Source organism: Alternaria postmessia (assembly GCF_024291825.1).
Source record: "Alternaria postmessia strain BMP 2775 chromosome Unknown scaffold_27, whole genome shotgun sequence".
NCBI classification, from domain to species: Eukaryota; Fungi; Ascomycota; class Dothideomycetes; order Pleosporales; family Pleosporaceae; genus Alternaria; species Alternaria postmessia.
Genome location: NW_026260100.1, coordinates 22,460 through 37,918, shown reverse-complemented (window position 1 = coordinate 37,918; position 15,459 = coordinate 22,460). Strand labels below are relative to the sequence as shown.

At 51.8% G+C, this 15,459-nt stretch overlaps 6 protein-coding genes across 6 annotated transcripts; 4 read left to right on the top strand and 2 right to left on the bottom strand.

The window, feature by feature from the left end:
- Positions 1 to 2,223: 2,223 nt before the first annotated feature.
- Positions 2,224 to 2,548, top strand: J4E82_005209 (uncharacterized protein; the record flags this gene model as incomplete). The annotated part of the gene is made up of 2 exons (XM_051731478.1): positions 2,224 to 2,361; positions 2,423 to 2,548. 2 exons carry the CDS (start codon positions 2,224 to 2,226, stop codon positions 2,546 to 2,548), a joined length of 264 nt encoding a protein of 87 aa, XP_051588668.1.
- Positions 2,549 to 4,871: 2,323 nt separating this feature from the next.
- On the top strand, positions 4,872 to 5,818 carry J4E82_005208 (uncharacterized protein; the record flags this gene model as incomplete). Its single annotated transcript, XM_051731477.1, has 2 exons — positions 4,872 to 5,116; positions 5,170 to 5,818. 2 exons carry the CDS (start codon positions 4,872 to 4,874, stop codon positions 5,816 to 5,818), a joined length of 894 nt encoding a protein of 297 aa, XP_051588667.1.
- Positions 5,819 to 7,921: 2,103 nt separating this feature from the next.
- On the bottom strand, positions 7,922 to 9,073 carry SAR1 (COPII coat GTPase; the record flags this gene model as incomplete). Its single annotated transcript, XM_051731476.1, has 8 exons — positions 7,922 to 8,238; positions 8,291 to 8,400; positions 8,453 to 8,491; positions 8,538 to 8,558; positions 8,614 to 8,639; positions 8,693 to 8,730; positions 8,982 to 9,004; positions 9,057 to 9,073. 8 exons carry the CDS (start codon positions 9,071 to 9,073, stop codon positions 7,922 to 7,924), a joined length of 591 nt encoding a protein of 196 aa, XP_051588666.1.
- A 231-nt stretch (positions 9,074 to 9,304) lies between these two features.
- ATP7 (ATP synthase d subunit) lies at positions 9,305 to 10,071 on the top strand (the record flags this gene model as incomplete). The annotated part of the gene is made up of 4 exons (XM_051731475.1): positions 9,305 to 9,316; positions 9,448 to 9,843; positions 9,900 to 9,986; positions 10,042 to 10,071. The coding sequence occupies 4 exons, from the start codon at positions 9,305 to 9,307 to the stop codon at positions 10,069 to 10,071; spliced, it is 525 nt and encodes a 174-aa protein (XP_051588665.1).
- A 347-nt stretch (positions 10,072 to 10,418) lies between these two features.
- J4E82_005205 (uncharacterized protein) lies at positions 10,419 to 11,907 on the bottom strand (the record flags this gene model as incomplete). The annotated part of the gene is made up of 2 exons (XM_051731474.1): positions 10,419 to 11,698; positions 11,895 to 11,907. 2 exons carry the CDS (start codon positions 11,905 to 11,907, stop codon positions 10,419 to 10,421), a joined length of 1,293 nt encoding a protein of 430 aa, XP_051588664.1.
- A 371-nt stretch (positions 11,908 to 12,278) lies between these two features.
- On the top strand, positions 12,279 to 15,238 carry J4E82_005204 (uncharacterized protein; the record flags this gene model as incomplete). Its single annotated transcript, XM_051731473.1, has 4 exons — positions 12,279 to 13,473; positions 14,635 to 14,774; positions 14,826 to 15,083; positions 15,182 to 15,238. The coding sequence occupies 4 exons, from the start codon at positions 12,279 to 12,281 to the stop codon at positions 15,236 to 15,238; spliced, it is 1,650 nt and encodes a 549-aa protein (XP_051588663.1).
- Between the last annotated feature and the right edge of the window lie 221 nt (positions 15,239 to 15,459).

The following is a 15,459-nucleotide window of genomic DNA, read 5'->3' as shown; positions in this document are numbered from 1 at the left end:
GAGTGTGATTGCGTGGTGGACCGAGGTTTTCAACTCATGGCGAGTCGAACCTGGTTAGGTTCCTCCATCGAGAGCGCGGTCATGGCATGTAAGGCCACAACACACATGCATGTGTGCCGAAGCGGACTTGGAAGAGAAAAACCTGGAATAATAGAGGACGTTGTGGGATTGTGGAGTGAAGCACGAAGAGTGCGTGGTAGAAGGTTCAAGTTCTATCTAAGGAGAGACCGTCAGATTAGCGCAATGTTAGCCATCATCGCCCGGTGGATGACATGTTTGTCGCGATGCACAAATTCAGCTTTCACAGTAGAGTACAGACGATTACAAAGCTGCACATCTGAGACGAATTTACGTGGCGGCTTAGAACTGTATCGTGTCTACACTGATGTATCTTTGGATTGGCCAGAATCAACTTTGTGATGATGAAGCGTTCTTTCAATATAAAGCTTCATATTTTAGTACCTGATTCATTCAGTATCTGCACATCAGCTTCGAATCATCAGTTGCCAGTTTGGGGCGACAACATGCCAGGAAATGTCTTTCGGTGCTACTGAGAGCTCAACGTAGGTCTCCCATTCATCGAAGACCGGCCCCAATTTTGCATTTCCAATCACTATTTCCTTCCTGATGCGAATGTCCCAATCATGTACGGTACTCCACTGGCCATCCCAACACCAGCCCCACCGAGCATGGCGTGGCCCAGCCTTAGAGGCAAGCTACCACCTCGTGCAGCGAACATAGCCCCAACAGCTCCTCCACCAGCGGCGCCAAGTGTGACCCAATCTGTCCTCACCTCTCCATCATTCTCCAGTATTCTCCATGAACGATCTTTCCATTCTATTTCCTCTCGACCCCTCATACGTCCCCAAGTCATGAGTGCACCAGCTGCTGTGCCTAAAACCAGTCCGCGACCAGTTGTTTTGAGTGTACGAGACAGTATCGTCTTGTAATCGACCGATATTTTGCGGGAACGAGCTGCAATGACGGAGATCGGAAACTGGAAAAGCGAGAAGAAGGAAAAGGACATGGCTGAAGCGCGCATGACGTGTAGGTAGAGGATGCTACGTGCATATGGCTGATCTTCGGCGTATTGTGGATGTGGGAAGAGGGATGTCATGTTGTTGTACGTTTCGCGCAACTCGTCAAAATTCGGATTCGAGGTTTGGGCCGTGGGTACAGAGTCAAACGCAGCCAAATGTGATCTTTGATGGACGGGCTTTGAGGAATGGTGTAGGCTCGTAGGGCCTCGCAACGCGCTACGAGATAAAGAGTCGATCCGAAGGAGTTTTCTAGGTATACTCTGTACAGATTGTACGAGAGCGACACAATTTATCTACATGTATGTGAGCATTCTCGCTATCCTTGCGCCCCGGTGCAAAGTTGAAGTCGGAGATAAAACGAAGCCGGTCGCGATAAGTTTCGGCCGCAAGTAACATTGCTGCCTGCTGTCTCTTTACGATAAACTTGACTGGCTGTCAGACGATGGCAGTTTTCTACCAATGATGTTCCGGTAAGCGCTGCGCTCGCATTCCGTGGCTTGCGGTTTTCTCAGGCGTCCTGCGCGCCTGGCTCTGAAATCTCCGTCCTCCGAGTCTGCCCGTACCAAAGCAGCCTCTGTAAAGAACATTCTGCATCTTTGCATCTGTTTGCACACGACAACGTCGCAATGCCCAGAGCTTTTTTTCGAAGATTCTTGGTACGACATGCGTAGGAAGAACCTTGGAAGATCGCTGTCAAGTTAACAGGGAAGTCCATGGCCAAGCCGATCGAGAGCGATTGTCTTCGCAACATTGGCAGGCTCTCGTGCAGCTGTTGCCGAAGAAACTATGCCAATGAGGCGTTCGTGATGCTTCCCCGGATAACGCCTGTGGTTCCCACATATAGGGTTGGTACTTGCTCAAAAGAGGCGGAGAAGGCGATAACAGAGCTGCGCAACAGCGATCTGACACGGACCGAATCGTGGCCATGCTTTGAATCACGAGGAGTAAGTTGGCGGTTGCGCAATGCAAGATTTCCAGAAGGCATTGCGCGTTATTGTTCCAAAGCCGCCTGACGTCATTCCGTCTGTTGATCCATAAATGCACCATTGCAGCACAGACGCTGGAGGCACTACCACCAAGCTCGCATCACCTTAGCCGGACTCTAACGAAATCTACCATCACCGGCACCTAGCAATACGAAACAAACAAAGATCCGAACCAAGATTCAACCCCAATCGTCATTATGCCCATAGGCCAACAAGAAAGCGGTGTGACCTCGGGCGTGAAGTTTGTCACGTCCACTGTAGGCAACACGGTTGGCGGCGTTACGAACACTGTGGGAGGTGTTGTTGGCGCACTTGGTCGAGGTGTTGGTGAAACGGTAAATTGAATGCCACTAACTGCATTCGAAGCATGTACTGACTTTGGGCGCCTTTGCTTAGCTTGAAGGCGCCACGGGCAGTGCCGGTCGGCCTGTTGCGAGAGGTATTTCTGATGTTTCCACAAGCATCGAAAAAGGCGCAAACGACGTAGCAGGAGGCGTGAAGCGCGCCGGAGAGGGCAAATGAGCGTCGAGCAAGGATTACGCAAGAGAAGGAGATACTGTGGCGGTCTGAGGCTGATATCATGTTGCCACTATGCCACGCCGTACAGTTGGAGGGCGGAGTGCAATACAAACAGCTACAAGATGCTGCCAGCATGTGCTTTCGCGTAATCTAGAGGTACATATCTCGCAAGGAACTTGTGACCCGACAGTATGCTGCACTAACTCTAATCGGCTCCGTAGGCATTGTGATCAGACATGTGTCCAAGACTGCGTTGCCGGAACAATGCGCCGAAGTGGTCTGCGCTTACAAGATGCGACGTCTACGAGAAGCTTTCCGGATGCTTAAGATTCCTGTAGCCGAGTACACCGAAGGTTCTCCACAGCATGACGATCCGTTCGGATGTGTCAAGCCGAAAGATTATCTTGCCATATACAGACACACGAGCATCGCACGCAGAACACAACCATGGCGCAGTCCGCAGACAACCAGCTTCTGCATCGGAGTTCCAGTCCAAGGGACACCGAAGAGAAGTAAGGAGTCCTTGCGGAGACTAAGTATAGGCTGGCGCGTCACTGTTCCATGGACTAGCTGAAGGGTCCATCCATCGTGAGATCGTGATCGCCGAGGCCGAATAACCTCACCAACACAGACCCGGTCGGCTCGGTTCGCTGTAATGCATTTGTCGCGGTGTTGGATGTACATATGCGTGTCTGCGAAAGGCAGGAGCTGTGCGGGGTCAGATGATCAAGTCCGCTTTCGTCACTCGCTGAAAAGCCTCACCGTGTCACTGACGGAGTGAGAAGCTGCAATAGGATTGACTACTGATTGTTAGTTGTCCAGTACGTGCAGAAGCTTAGCGCCACCGTTGCGGGATATAGCAACACAAAGGGCGGAGGAGTGTAAATCCGTGTGACGTCAATGGTACGTCTGACATGCGCGTCCCATCTCAGGTACGTTCGACCATTGCAACGTCTGCATCTACACATCGTAGCCAAGCGTAGTCTTGGTGTTTCGAAATGCCATGTTTTCATCGCACAGTATTCGCACCAAGTCGACCAGTCTTGTTCAGCGATCTAAGCGGCTTCTGGGGTTAACCCGCCAACAAAGGCAAATGCGCCAGCCAGCGTACCAGCCAGCCAGACAGCAAGCGGCACACTATCGGTATGCAACCGCAAGGCCAGCGTACCAGCCTCCCCCAGCCCGTCTTAAGCGTTCCCAAGCAACGGTTCCACTGGAGACGGTGGATGGGGCGGCTGAACACACTTGAGAAAGCGAAAGCCACATGTACCCCACAAGTGCTGCGCTAGTGCACGTAAGCGTCATGCCGGATTGGGAACCAATCTTTGACATCACTTAGGCATTTATCGCCTCGACACCAATCCCATCCAACACCATCCTTGCATTTTGCCTCTCAATAGTCCGATTGAGCGAGCTACATCCTCACCACACACCACCCTGCAGATCCTCGCGCATGACTGCCAATGAGACAAAATGAAGTGATGAATAACGACGCCCCGCCACACTCCGCCTTGAGGCCTACGGAACGCACGCATATTGCCCTAGGTCAGACGCTAGGATGCACCGCGGAGCGATCGTCCTAAGCCTGCTGATACGAGACTTCGGTTCAGCACCTGTCTTGGATGTTGCATATCGCGGAAAAAGCTCAACACATTCGAGATTTGCAATACCCAGAATCTCACCGGTCGTGATTACGAGCAGGTCATATCAATTGGACAGGCAGTAACTATTCATCCACAGCTTCCAAATCAATGGCTGCAATTGCGTCCCGAAGTTAATCGAGGGCTGGGAATGAGATATGTTTAGACGAGAGGCGGGACGGGCTTTGTTCACGCGCATTCCCAGAGAGATGGTGGGGAACTAAATGAGGGGTCGGATGAATGGGTATCCAATGACACAGTAGATGGCTCCGCAGCGTTTATCGTTACGGCATGAACGAGCCTACTCCAGCCTTCTTTTACTGCCGTCAGAAGCGTCAACGCTAGGCTGCTGTAGTTTTGCATTGACGCGTGGAGTTGATCCATGGCCTTGGCTCGAGCGCTGAGGCTTCTGTCCATGTCCGATCCGCGATGGTATGCTCGATGAGGTAGATTGAATAGACTAACAACTCGGCTGGGTATTGCTATATAGCTGTCTTACCATCCCGCGTTTCTACATACCCAGAACATCACACACTCTCGTTGTCGTGAATACCAGCATCAACAGTCTTGCTTACTTGTATATTTGAAGTGACTGATACCTCGTTCATCAGTCTCCTCCGCGTCGTTACTTACTCTCGCTGTCAAGTACGCCCAATACACTAATACCGACAAAACCACTTCCGAAAATGAAGTCCTTCGTTGCTGCTGGCCTCGTGGCCGCTGTTGCTGCCTACCCTCAGGCCTCTTCCGATGGTGGGTGTGCGTCCTCCGCTGACGGCACCTTTGCCATCACCACCGTCAATGCCACCCAATCTGCCACTAGGCGCAGCATCGAGAGGCGTCAGCTTGATGGCACACTCAAGCTGTCCCTTGAGGACGGAAAGTTGACCGACCAGGCCGGCCGCACCGGTTACATCGCCGCCAACTACCAGTATGTCTTGCATAACACTTGTATACATTCAATAGATACTAACGTCCCATCAGGTTCCAGTTCGATGCTCCTGTCCAAGAGGGTGCCCGCGAGACTTCAGGCTTCGGTCTCTGCAGCAACGGATCCATGTCCCTGATGGGCTCCACTGTCTTCTACCAGTGCTTGTCTGGCGACTTCTACAACCTGTACAGCCAGTCCACTGGTGCCCAGTGCATTCCCATCCATATCCAGGCTACCATGTCTGCAGACACTAGCGGAGTCTCTCAGATCTCTGACGGCCAGCCCCAGGCTACTTCCGCCGCTGTTACCCAAATCTCTGACGGTCAACCCCAAGCCTCAACCCCCGGTCCCGTCGTGACCCAGATCTCTGACGGTCAGCCTCAGGCCTCTAAGCCTGTGGTCACCCAGATTTCCGATGGCCAGCCCCAGGCTTCCGCCCCGGTTGTCACCCAGATTTCTGACGGCCAGCCTCAGGCTTCCGCTCCTGTCGTCACTCAAATCTCTGACGGTCAGCCCCAGGCTTCTGCTCCTCTCGTTACTCAGATCTCGGACGGCCAGCCCCAAGCATCTGCTCCCGCGAGCAACGTCAGCGGCAACGCTACCAGCCCCCCCTTCTCCGAGTACACCGGTGCTGCCGCCACTGGCGCTGCCAGTGTTGGTGCTCTCGCTGCCGGTTTCTTCGCCCTTTTCTCCCTCTTGTAAGGGAATTCAGCTTGAGTTTACTCGCACCAAACAGGGATTCAGGTCGCTCTGACGATCATGTAATGAAGGTTCTAATGGAGGATGATACGATTTCCTTGCGACGTTCCTTGATGACTGCATGCATATATGACATCCATGTACATACCTAAAGCATAGGAGGAATGGTGTTTGGATGATTGTGTTCGAGAAAAAGGCCATGACTTTAGCTAGTTCTATAGGTAGTACAGCACCACCATGCGACGAAGATATTAATGCAACCCGATCATAATAACATACGAACTTGCTATCTTGTGTCATATCCCCTCAGCAGGTCAAAGTCTTGTGCGCCTGCATCCCATGTCGTGAATTGTTGTTTACAATCCTTCGATGCCTTTCATCTCGGTCCCTCGCAAGCCATTGCGGTCATTCGAGCGAAACAATCCAACGGAATGCACTCTGCGCAACGCCGCAAACATGCATTCGCTGCTTCAACATCCTAACCACTGTCTTACCTATCTCACCTTATGCTGTTACATCAAGGGTTGTATCCTGGAGTACACTGTTCGATTGCCCATATATGCACCCACCAGGTGCAGTTTCGTGTATATATTTCTGTTCTTATCCCTACAGAGTAAATACTCGATTTACGGCGAAGAAGACATCGTCTCTAGGTTATTATTATTAAAGAGATAAGTGGTATTCAAGCAGTAGCTGACTATGAAATCAACTTCACGTCATGTCCAATCCATCGATTATTTTCCCTTCCATCTGAAAAGCCATAACTATTCAACTAAAACAACAAGTGAAAATCTCCTAACCACCGTCAAACAAACAACCCATTGTCGTTGAGCAAAAGGAAATATCAAGACCAACGTCGTCAACATCCACCCTGCATGCGCTCTCTGTCCCTGCTTCCCTGGAACCATTAGCACACAGCCCATCTGACAGCTCACTCCGACAGCCACTAATCGCCTAAACAACGTGTCGAACAAACAAAGATTAGGTTTCATGTCGCGTTATCGATTGACACGCATGCATAAACTAGATTCGTTGGGAGCATGCGCCGTCTTGCGCACTATTTGCAAGCGTACCTAATGGAGCACTCTTTAGTCTTGTTGGAAGTATTAATAGGCTCAACATAAGGCTAGGCTCACTAGCTGTGGCGGTGCGAGATTCTGCGTACCGTCTTTCGTTTCCTTCCATCTCGCTTGGTGGCGGGTCTAGATTGAGTTTGATGGTTCAGAGTTTTGCCCAACGAACCAGTGGGTGATTGTTGCAAGTACCGAGCCGAGGTCGCAAAAGATTTGTAGAGTGAAAGTGAGGTCATTTCCTTGGGTCGCTACGGTGCTGTCGCGCTTGCGCCCTTTGGCTGAGACTCATGCTCTATCAAGACTACCTCCTCGCAGCTTCAGATTCATTTCTGCACGTTCAGGGAGTGCGATTTTGGCGTCTTGCCTGTTCGCTCATCGCTTCATCGGTCCTATTACCCAAGATCTGCTTATCCTCGAAGCCGTACGCAACCGGACGATCGTACAGATATGCACGTTTCTTTTGAAAACCAGCTCGTATACCAATCTGAATGTTGCTCTGAAGGTTGTAAATCAACCAGTTCGCTCGCACCTGCGATCACCAAGTATAAGAGAGTGGATGTATCCGTCATACATCACTCCAGTCAGCCTTCTCGTCTGTAAAGAAATCATTCCTTCGACACACCTCACTCACCTTGTACTATCTTCTCTTCACTCAAAGGACCAGAGGAAGAGTTGGAGAGCAGCAGGAATAGCTGTCCCTGGTGAACAGGATACTAACAGATCGGGATCCAATCCACAACTGTGCACTCGATCAGGCCTTACACAGTGTATGCCGCTGTATTTCCTGCGTTCGCTCCTAGTTGGTACGAACTCGTTTCATACGAATATCAATCTTGATACGTGCAATGCAATATTATTCCAAGAGCTAACGCCAACGCCCATAAGAGTACATCTAACATACGTTTGACAATCATGTTTTGTACTTGCATCTAGCTCGTTCCATCGAAAGAGCTAAAGTGTCACATGCTCTCCCTCTGCTTTCTGTTCTGCTTTGCGCCAAACTGACGTCCTTCTGGTTACTGGAAGTTTGCGCCTAGACGTACTGGCTCAACCACCTAATACCCTCTCCGTAACCTTGCCTCATGACCACACTGCACATGAAGACCTCAACCGGTCGGATACCCTCGAGTGGTACCTTGCCCTTACCCGTTGTCTGGTATAGTCCGAGCGCGGAACGGAGCTGGTCCTCAGAGATGGCGTCGGGGTGGTCAATCTTGTTTCCGAGAATGACGAAGGGGGTGTTCTTCAACTCTTCCATAGCCAGAAGAGCGTCGAGCTCTGCTTTGGATTCGGAGAGACGCTCATGGTCCTTGGCGTCAACGAGGAAGACAATACCGGAAACTTCAGGGACTAGAAGAGTGTCAGTTGTATGCAAAGAAACAGAGGAGCATAATTGGCTTACAGTAATCGCGCCAGAGTCGTCGAGCTTGTGCGTGGCCTCCAAGGTCGAAGGTTGTGAACTTGACGTTTCCTATCGAGAGCTCCTCGGAGGTGGGGTGGAGAGTCGGCTGGCTAGAACAGATGTCAGCTGACAGTTGTGAGCCAAAGACTACGTGCGACGTACAGGACAGCGACTCTGTCGTTCTTGAGCATATGTAGCAGCCTAGTTGTGTTAGTGGAAGCTCGCGTGTCCAGTAGGGCTGCCATACGTGGTCTTTCCTGCATTGTCACTGAAGCCTAGTCAGCTACGTGTGTTCGAAAGCGTTGGTATGCGAGGATACATACAGTCCAAGGAAAAGGAGTTTGGCATGCTGTGATGTTGGGTCAGCTTCGGTGATGGAGTCTAGACCATGCTCGTGCCTACCTTGTTCATGAGTCCAAGCGAGGACAGAACATCCCAAACTGTTGCACATCATTAGCCCATGTTCGAGTATGATACAAGCAAGCGATTGATCCATCTGGCTGGTATTCGTGGTACATGCGGTGGTGTAGTGTCGATGCGCCCGTGATAAGCCTAATGTCGGTAATTTCTAGCACGGTGTTGCAGGGCTTGGTCGGAAAGACACAACAGTATTATGCGGGACGACGGTGCTGTCCTCAGTCTATCATGCCACGAATGTTTCCACGTCGGTCTATCCAGGTCGGGATACAACAAGAGAGGGTAGTAAACTTACACCTGGCGCAAGGTTAGTAAGACGCCAGCACAAGTAGAGGACGAGGGTGCTCACCAGTCAATGATCCACATGTTTGCGAGAAGTATTCGGGTTTAGACTGTTGGTTGAGAGTATAACAGCAAGTTGTAGAAAGTGAACGGGTAAGATCAATCAATGTTGGGGGAACTTGGCCGCGATCGAGGGCGGAAGTCGAATGGCCCGTGCGCCATTTCCTTGGCGGCGCTGTTCCGAGCTCTCGCGAAGAACTTGGACATCAACCCTCCCGAACTAAACCCACCGCATCCCCGTCTAAATCCATCACAATGGCCGTCGGAGTACGTCAGACCCCTTCCAGAAGACCCGTCGAAGCTCTCGAATGCCCCATTGCTGCGCCGGCAGTAGCCCCTCGCCCGCAATGGCACCTCCGAATTGAAGATCAAGAAAACTAACATGTCCCCTCTTGTAGCGTAGCGCAGCCCTCAAGCTCGACTGGACCAAGCTGGGCACCCAGCTCGGCCTCAAGGGTCAAACCGCTGCTGCCCTCCAGTCCTTCAAGAAGCGCAACGACGATGCGCGTCGCAAAGTCACCGTCCTCTCCGAGCAGTCCCAGACCGTCGACTTCAACCACTACCGCGGCATCCTCAAGAACCAGGCCGTTATCGACGACATCGAGAAGCAGTTCAACGCTTTCAAGCCTCAGACATACGATGTAGGAAGGCAGATCAAGGCCATTGAGGCTTTCGAGGCCCAGGCCGTCCAGAGCGCAGAGCAGACTAAGGCTGTTGTCGACAAGGAGTTGAGCGATCTCCAGAAGACCCTGAAGAACATCGAGGATGCCAGGCCATTCGCTGACCTCACCGTTGTACGTATATACGGTTACGAGCAAGTGGGGGATAAGAAGCTAACCAAACAACACAGGACGAGGTCGCCGCTGCTCAGCCTGAGATTGACAAGCGCACCGAGCAGCTCGTCTCCAAGGGTCGCTGGGCCGTTCCCGGCTACAAGGCAAGTTTATGGAACCAGCAAAATGGCCTTTGTACGAATACTAACAACCCCGCAGGAGAAGTTCGGCGATCTGTCCGTCCTCTAAGTGTCTTCTTTCCATGTAGCCAAAATGTACCCGATCTGGGTTGTATTACCTACGTATTTGTGAATAGTTCCAGAGAGTGGAAATGCACCCTAGATTTTGACCATTCGCCTTGTTATGCCTATGCATTGCTCGAATATCGCTTACATGCGAACACCTTGCAAACAATATGCTACAGTTGGCACGCCTTTCGCTTGAAATGTTGTGTTTCATTACATGTGCATCCAAAACCGCGAGATACCAGTCCTCCAAGCGATACTCGAGTCACCTCGCTATAATGCCATTTCGAAAACGCCGCCCAATGCTCATCAAACACCCTTGATCTTACACACCAAGTGACCCCACCTAAACTACTCATCGTACTCGGCATCCCTGACACCACAAAAGTCACTGCCAAGGCAGTTGTCCACCATATACCAAACCCGCCAATACAGACTCGCACTGTTCATATCGAAACTTCCGTCTTCCTTTCTCGGTACATGATCTCCTATAAGGCCCTGTCCCGAACCAATTACCCAGCCAATGACCGGTAACGAGCCAAACGTTTGCTGCCAGCGGGGTTTCGCGGGGAGGAATGCCTTTTCTTGTGGAAGGAACACAACAGGTTTTACGTTTGCGCCTTTGAGTCGGAGGGTTGCGCGTTGAGATCGGGGGTTCAACGCTGTAGTAGTCGCGTGTGCGGGGACGGTATTTGGATCAAGAGCTTGGTGCAGTTCTCGTGGTTGAGCGGGTTCAGTGGGCATGTCGTCCATGTGACTTGGGAAAGCACCAGTGCCACTCTTGCTGCGTAGCAAGGCTGATTCCATGTTTGATCGTGGTACAAGGGTCTGCGGTGCTAAAGGTTGGGGAGCTGTTGCTGTGGCTGAGGAAGCGGTTGCGGACGACTGCGATGCGCCGCGTAGTCCCAATGTCCCTGAAGATATTGTGTTGGGTGATGCGATCTGTGACATGCCTCCCTCTACACGCAACGGTCTGTCACCACCTTGTGGTCCTGTTCCTCGGTACATCTCCGCATGTACTATGCAGCCGTGGATGTTCTTCCCACTGTAGTGACAGGCGCGCTCGGCAGCCTCCGCACTATCAAAAGTGACCTTAACCCAGTGGTTACCTCCTATATATGTCTTGATCCTTGCCATGTATTTCGGTTCCAGAGATGGGTAGTACGATGAGCGTTGCGCAGCTAAACTGTAACCGAGTCTGGGGTTGGGTGGCTCGCGGTCATATTCTTCGTAGATCATGCCATTGGAAACCTTCTCGTAATAGGCTATTGCTTCCCATTGCTGCTCAGACCCAAAGCCGTATAGTATAACCTCCTTGGGTTCTTGTGCAAAAGTAGCGTTGGTAGATGCGCCTGCAGCGAAGGAGTTGCCCAGTCCGTTGCTCGCATCTATGAGGTTTGGCGCCGAGGCTGTTGGAGGTAGTGCGGTGGACGGGCGCGCGGATACTGAGCGCCTTTTGTCTTCCTCTGCCTTGAAGCGGCCGAATATGTCGTCTTCTGCGCGCTGGTTGTGGAGTCTCGCTTCGTCGGCTGCATTGTTGGCGCCCAACGGTGTCTTTGCCCGTGAGGTACCGCGTTTTCGTGCTTTGCCAAAAGGGCCCTTTTCTTCTGGAATACGCCGTTGGTTTTGATCTGAACTATCAGGGGTGGATGTTAGCTGTGTGCGCGAGAGGATGGGAGTGTCGCAGTTGTGGTCGTCCATAGTGGTGAGGCCGAATAGAGAAAGGGACAAGCTTGTGTAGATTTCCATCGACTTTTCTCTATCACCGTGCTAGACCCTTCCAGAAGAAAGATTCCATTCAGCAATGGCAATGAAAGACTGACTTACTCCGCAAACTCATACGCCCAAGGCAGCTTCCTCCCTGTCGAATCGAACGCGCGCTCAGAGTCTGGCACTGCGTGAACCTGCATCTCGGAGACGTTTGACCTGATGCTTCTTTGAGTTTTCACTTTTCGATTTGTCGCGAAAGCGCGTGGTGTAGTAATCCCGTCTTTTGTTTATGCGACGAGAAGACGAGCGGAAAGTTAGCGCTAGCCCCAGGGACGCCGCGGCAAAGCCACCTGAGGTCTGTGCATATTACATGTGGCGCTGCGCGCGATCTCCAAGGTGACGCGGAGCCTTTCCCGATCCATCTACCTTGCGTATGCTGCATGCAATCGGAAGTGGCTTACTTTTGAGTGCTGCCTGGTCACAACGGCCAGTTGTAAGCCGATGGAACTCACACCTATCATCGTACGTGGCAAGAAAAGGAGACACTTGCACCCAGCACTTGCTGCTTCTAAAAGCAAGCCTCCGTCAATATCTGCACAAAACTCTTCAGCATCTACATCTCAGCTCAAACGACAACGAAAAACGAGGTCAACAGCCAAAAAGAAAGACGTCACGCCCGCTATGCCGACACTTCAAGGCCTTCCCCAGGAGCTTCTGGAAATAATCTTCCTCTACAGCATGAACACAGCGCTTCCACGCTGCTCACCGGATCTTGGCAAAAAGCTCTCTGCTCACAAGGTAGCGATGGACTTCACTATGCAAGCCTTCTTCCACACAGTCGATCACCGCACCAACTACCGGGACCGCCTTGTAACCAGCGACGCTTTGCTTCAATCTGACATCTTGACTTGCCGTTTCTTCACCTACGACTTCTTCCTAAGATATGTGCAGCGCGCCCAGGATGCAATGATCAAGTTACGCGGCAAGGCCTGGGCAGCTACCGGAGTCACGATTCCAGGTGTTTCCTACTTCGACGGACTGTGGCCATACAAGTTTACTAAGATCCCGCATCTGGCTTTTGCGCAGGGTTTCCACGTACCGGAGAAGTTGCTACATGGACCCTGGACTGTGGACAAAGCGTCGTTGCTTTACGTACTGGTCAGTCTGAACGGAGAGATCGACTGGGAAGGTAGTATGGCAGGTGAAGCGGCAAAGGCGGGAATCAAAGAGGCTATTAAAGAGGAGAACGAGCACGCCGTGGCAGCGCTTGCTGTACTTCTGGGTGTGCCAAAAGGTCTTACCACCGAATTACTGCAGTACGCTGTCATTCGTTGCGGTTGTAACATTAACATCATCCGACACTTGCTCTTCAACGCGCAGATTCTTGCCGAAGAGGCCCCAAGCACCTTGGATTTCTATGACCCGGCACTATGGGCGTGGGCAGATGTCAACGGCCACAAAGGGGAGACGCTCAAAGACATGCTGAAGGATGCTGCCGCGTTCGACCTCGAGTTCTACTTTGAAGACAATGCCGACTGGCCCAAGATTGTCCCCTTTCCATATGGTGGAAGCAAGTTTGATGCAAGGACAGCGTTCAATGGTGTCGTTAGAGAGCTGTTGACGAACCTTTACCGGAACTATGGAAGGAAGATCACACGGAGGAGGGCTATGACGCCTGAGCAGAGAAATGCAGAAGGTGATGTAGTTGATGATTAATATTGGCAGTTTATATACGTGAAGACAGAACAGATACCCATCAAATACTGCTTACCTTTACATGAAAGGGGCAGAGCATTACAGATAAAAATCACTTGGTCAACGCTTTCCTCGCAGAGGACAAATGTCGCGGGCTACTAATACAGCAACGCCTGCTTGATTGAAGCAGTGTCGGGTCATGGTTCAACTGCCGGTGGCGCATGCTGCAGTTGGCTGCGATAGTACATGGATTTAGATAGAGAATTTACCTGCAAGCTTGTTAGTAAGTTGTATCCAACAGAGCGTTATCAAGCAGATGCGTAGTTGTGGTCTTCCTCAGTGATCTTGGTGATAAAATAGTAATCATAGAGATCATATACTATCTATTGCATGTTGTAATCATTGGAAGGGGGGTTGGGTTGCGAGGCAGAAGAGGTGGGACTGACCTGTGGAAGATGGCTGTGTGCTGCAACACTCGCATGTCAAATGCACTGAGTTTGGCGTTTAAGGATCAAGGTACTTGGAAGTCTGTAGCGGTCAGCCTTTGTCGCGAGCTTGGTGCGGTGAGAGAAGCTGGATGGGTAAAGCAAGCTCAGAATATGTAAGAAATTGAATATCATAAACTCGACGCCGTTAAGAAACCCCGGCGAGGGTCTCCGACGCCGAGCTCAATCGCAAATTATGTCATCCTAGGATGGGGAAGTATGGTGTGGAGGTTGGAGACTTACCAGTGGAGCTATGGGTGTCGGATCGAAGCTGTCGGTCTTCAGATTAGTGCATCTGAGCGGCAGGTGCAAGCGTGCATCGCATCACCATGTACGCAGCGCACGATGTAGATCAAGGCGATCGCGAGAGCCGTGTTGGAGACTGCACAAAGTCTCGCAACGGTCGTCGAGAGCAGAGAGAACAGCGTAGAGTTTGCGGTGCTGGTGAGAAGACAACGGAAGTCGCGCTCGCAGAAAACTTTAAGGACGGCGCTAGTGCCAAGGCGCCTTTCGCTTGTGCACGGCCCCGGCACCACAGGGCACGCGAAATTCGTCGCCCGATCATCAGCCATTTACTTACTCCCGACAAGAACATCAACACCGAATCCTATTTCCGACCGGTACGCACTCGACGCTGCAACACTTGACGTCTCTCGCAGTCTAACATTTAATTGCAGCACATACCGACGAAATGGGTGACGCCGAAATCACAACGAGCGCCTGGAGGCTGGTCGAGGTCGGCCGTGTGGTCCTCTTCAACGAGGGTCCATTCGAGGGCCGTCTCGCTGCCATTGTCGAGATCATTGACCACAAGCGTGTATGGAGAATCCGCGATTCGGGTGCTGTTCAGCGACTCACAGAGACATAGGTCCTCATTGATGGTCCCTCAGAGAAGGCCCCCATTCCCCGCCAGGAAGTCGCGCTCGCCAAGCTGTCTTTGACACCCATTGTCATCCCCAAGCTTCCCCGCGCCAGCGGTGTCGGCCACGTCGCGAAGAAGTGGGAGGAGCACAAGGTCCAACAAAAGTTCGACGAGAGCGCATGGGCCAAGAAGCGTGCGGCTATGCAGAAGAGGCGGGGACTGAACGACTTTGAGCGCTTCAAGGTCATGAAGATGAGGAAGCAGGTACGTTGCCCCGTGTATCTGTGCTCCCAGAATCGACGATTCGGGCTGCATGTGGCACGTTGGATGCGACGGAAGAGACGCAGGCTAACATGATGTAGGCTCGCTTCGAGGTCCAGAAGACCTTCGCCAAGATCCGCGCCAGCGCAAAGGCATAGGTAGTCTAGATGCTGTCGGGAGACAGGCGTTGCGGTGGTCGCTGCATGCAGGTGAGGGAGAGGCATGACGTGCATTTCATGAGCATTCCGAAGGCGACCTCAAAGGCATTCAAAAATTCAAGACCTGGTTTCGGGTGAATAAGTCCAATGTTTGGCACGGTGCAATTCGGTTTGGGACAGGTTTACTCGGCTCTCGCATGCATTCCACATGTAGCAAGAGA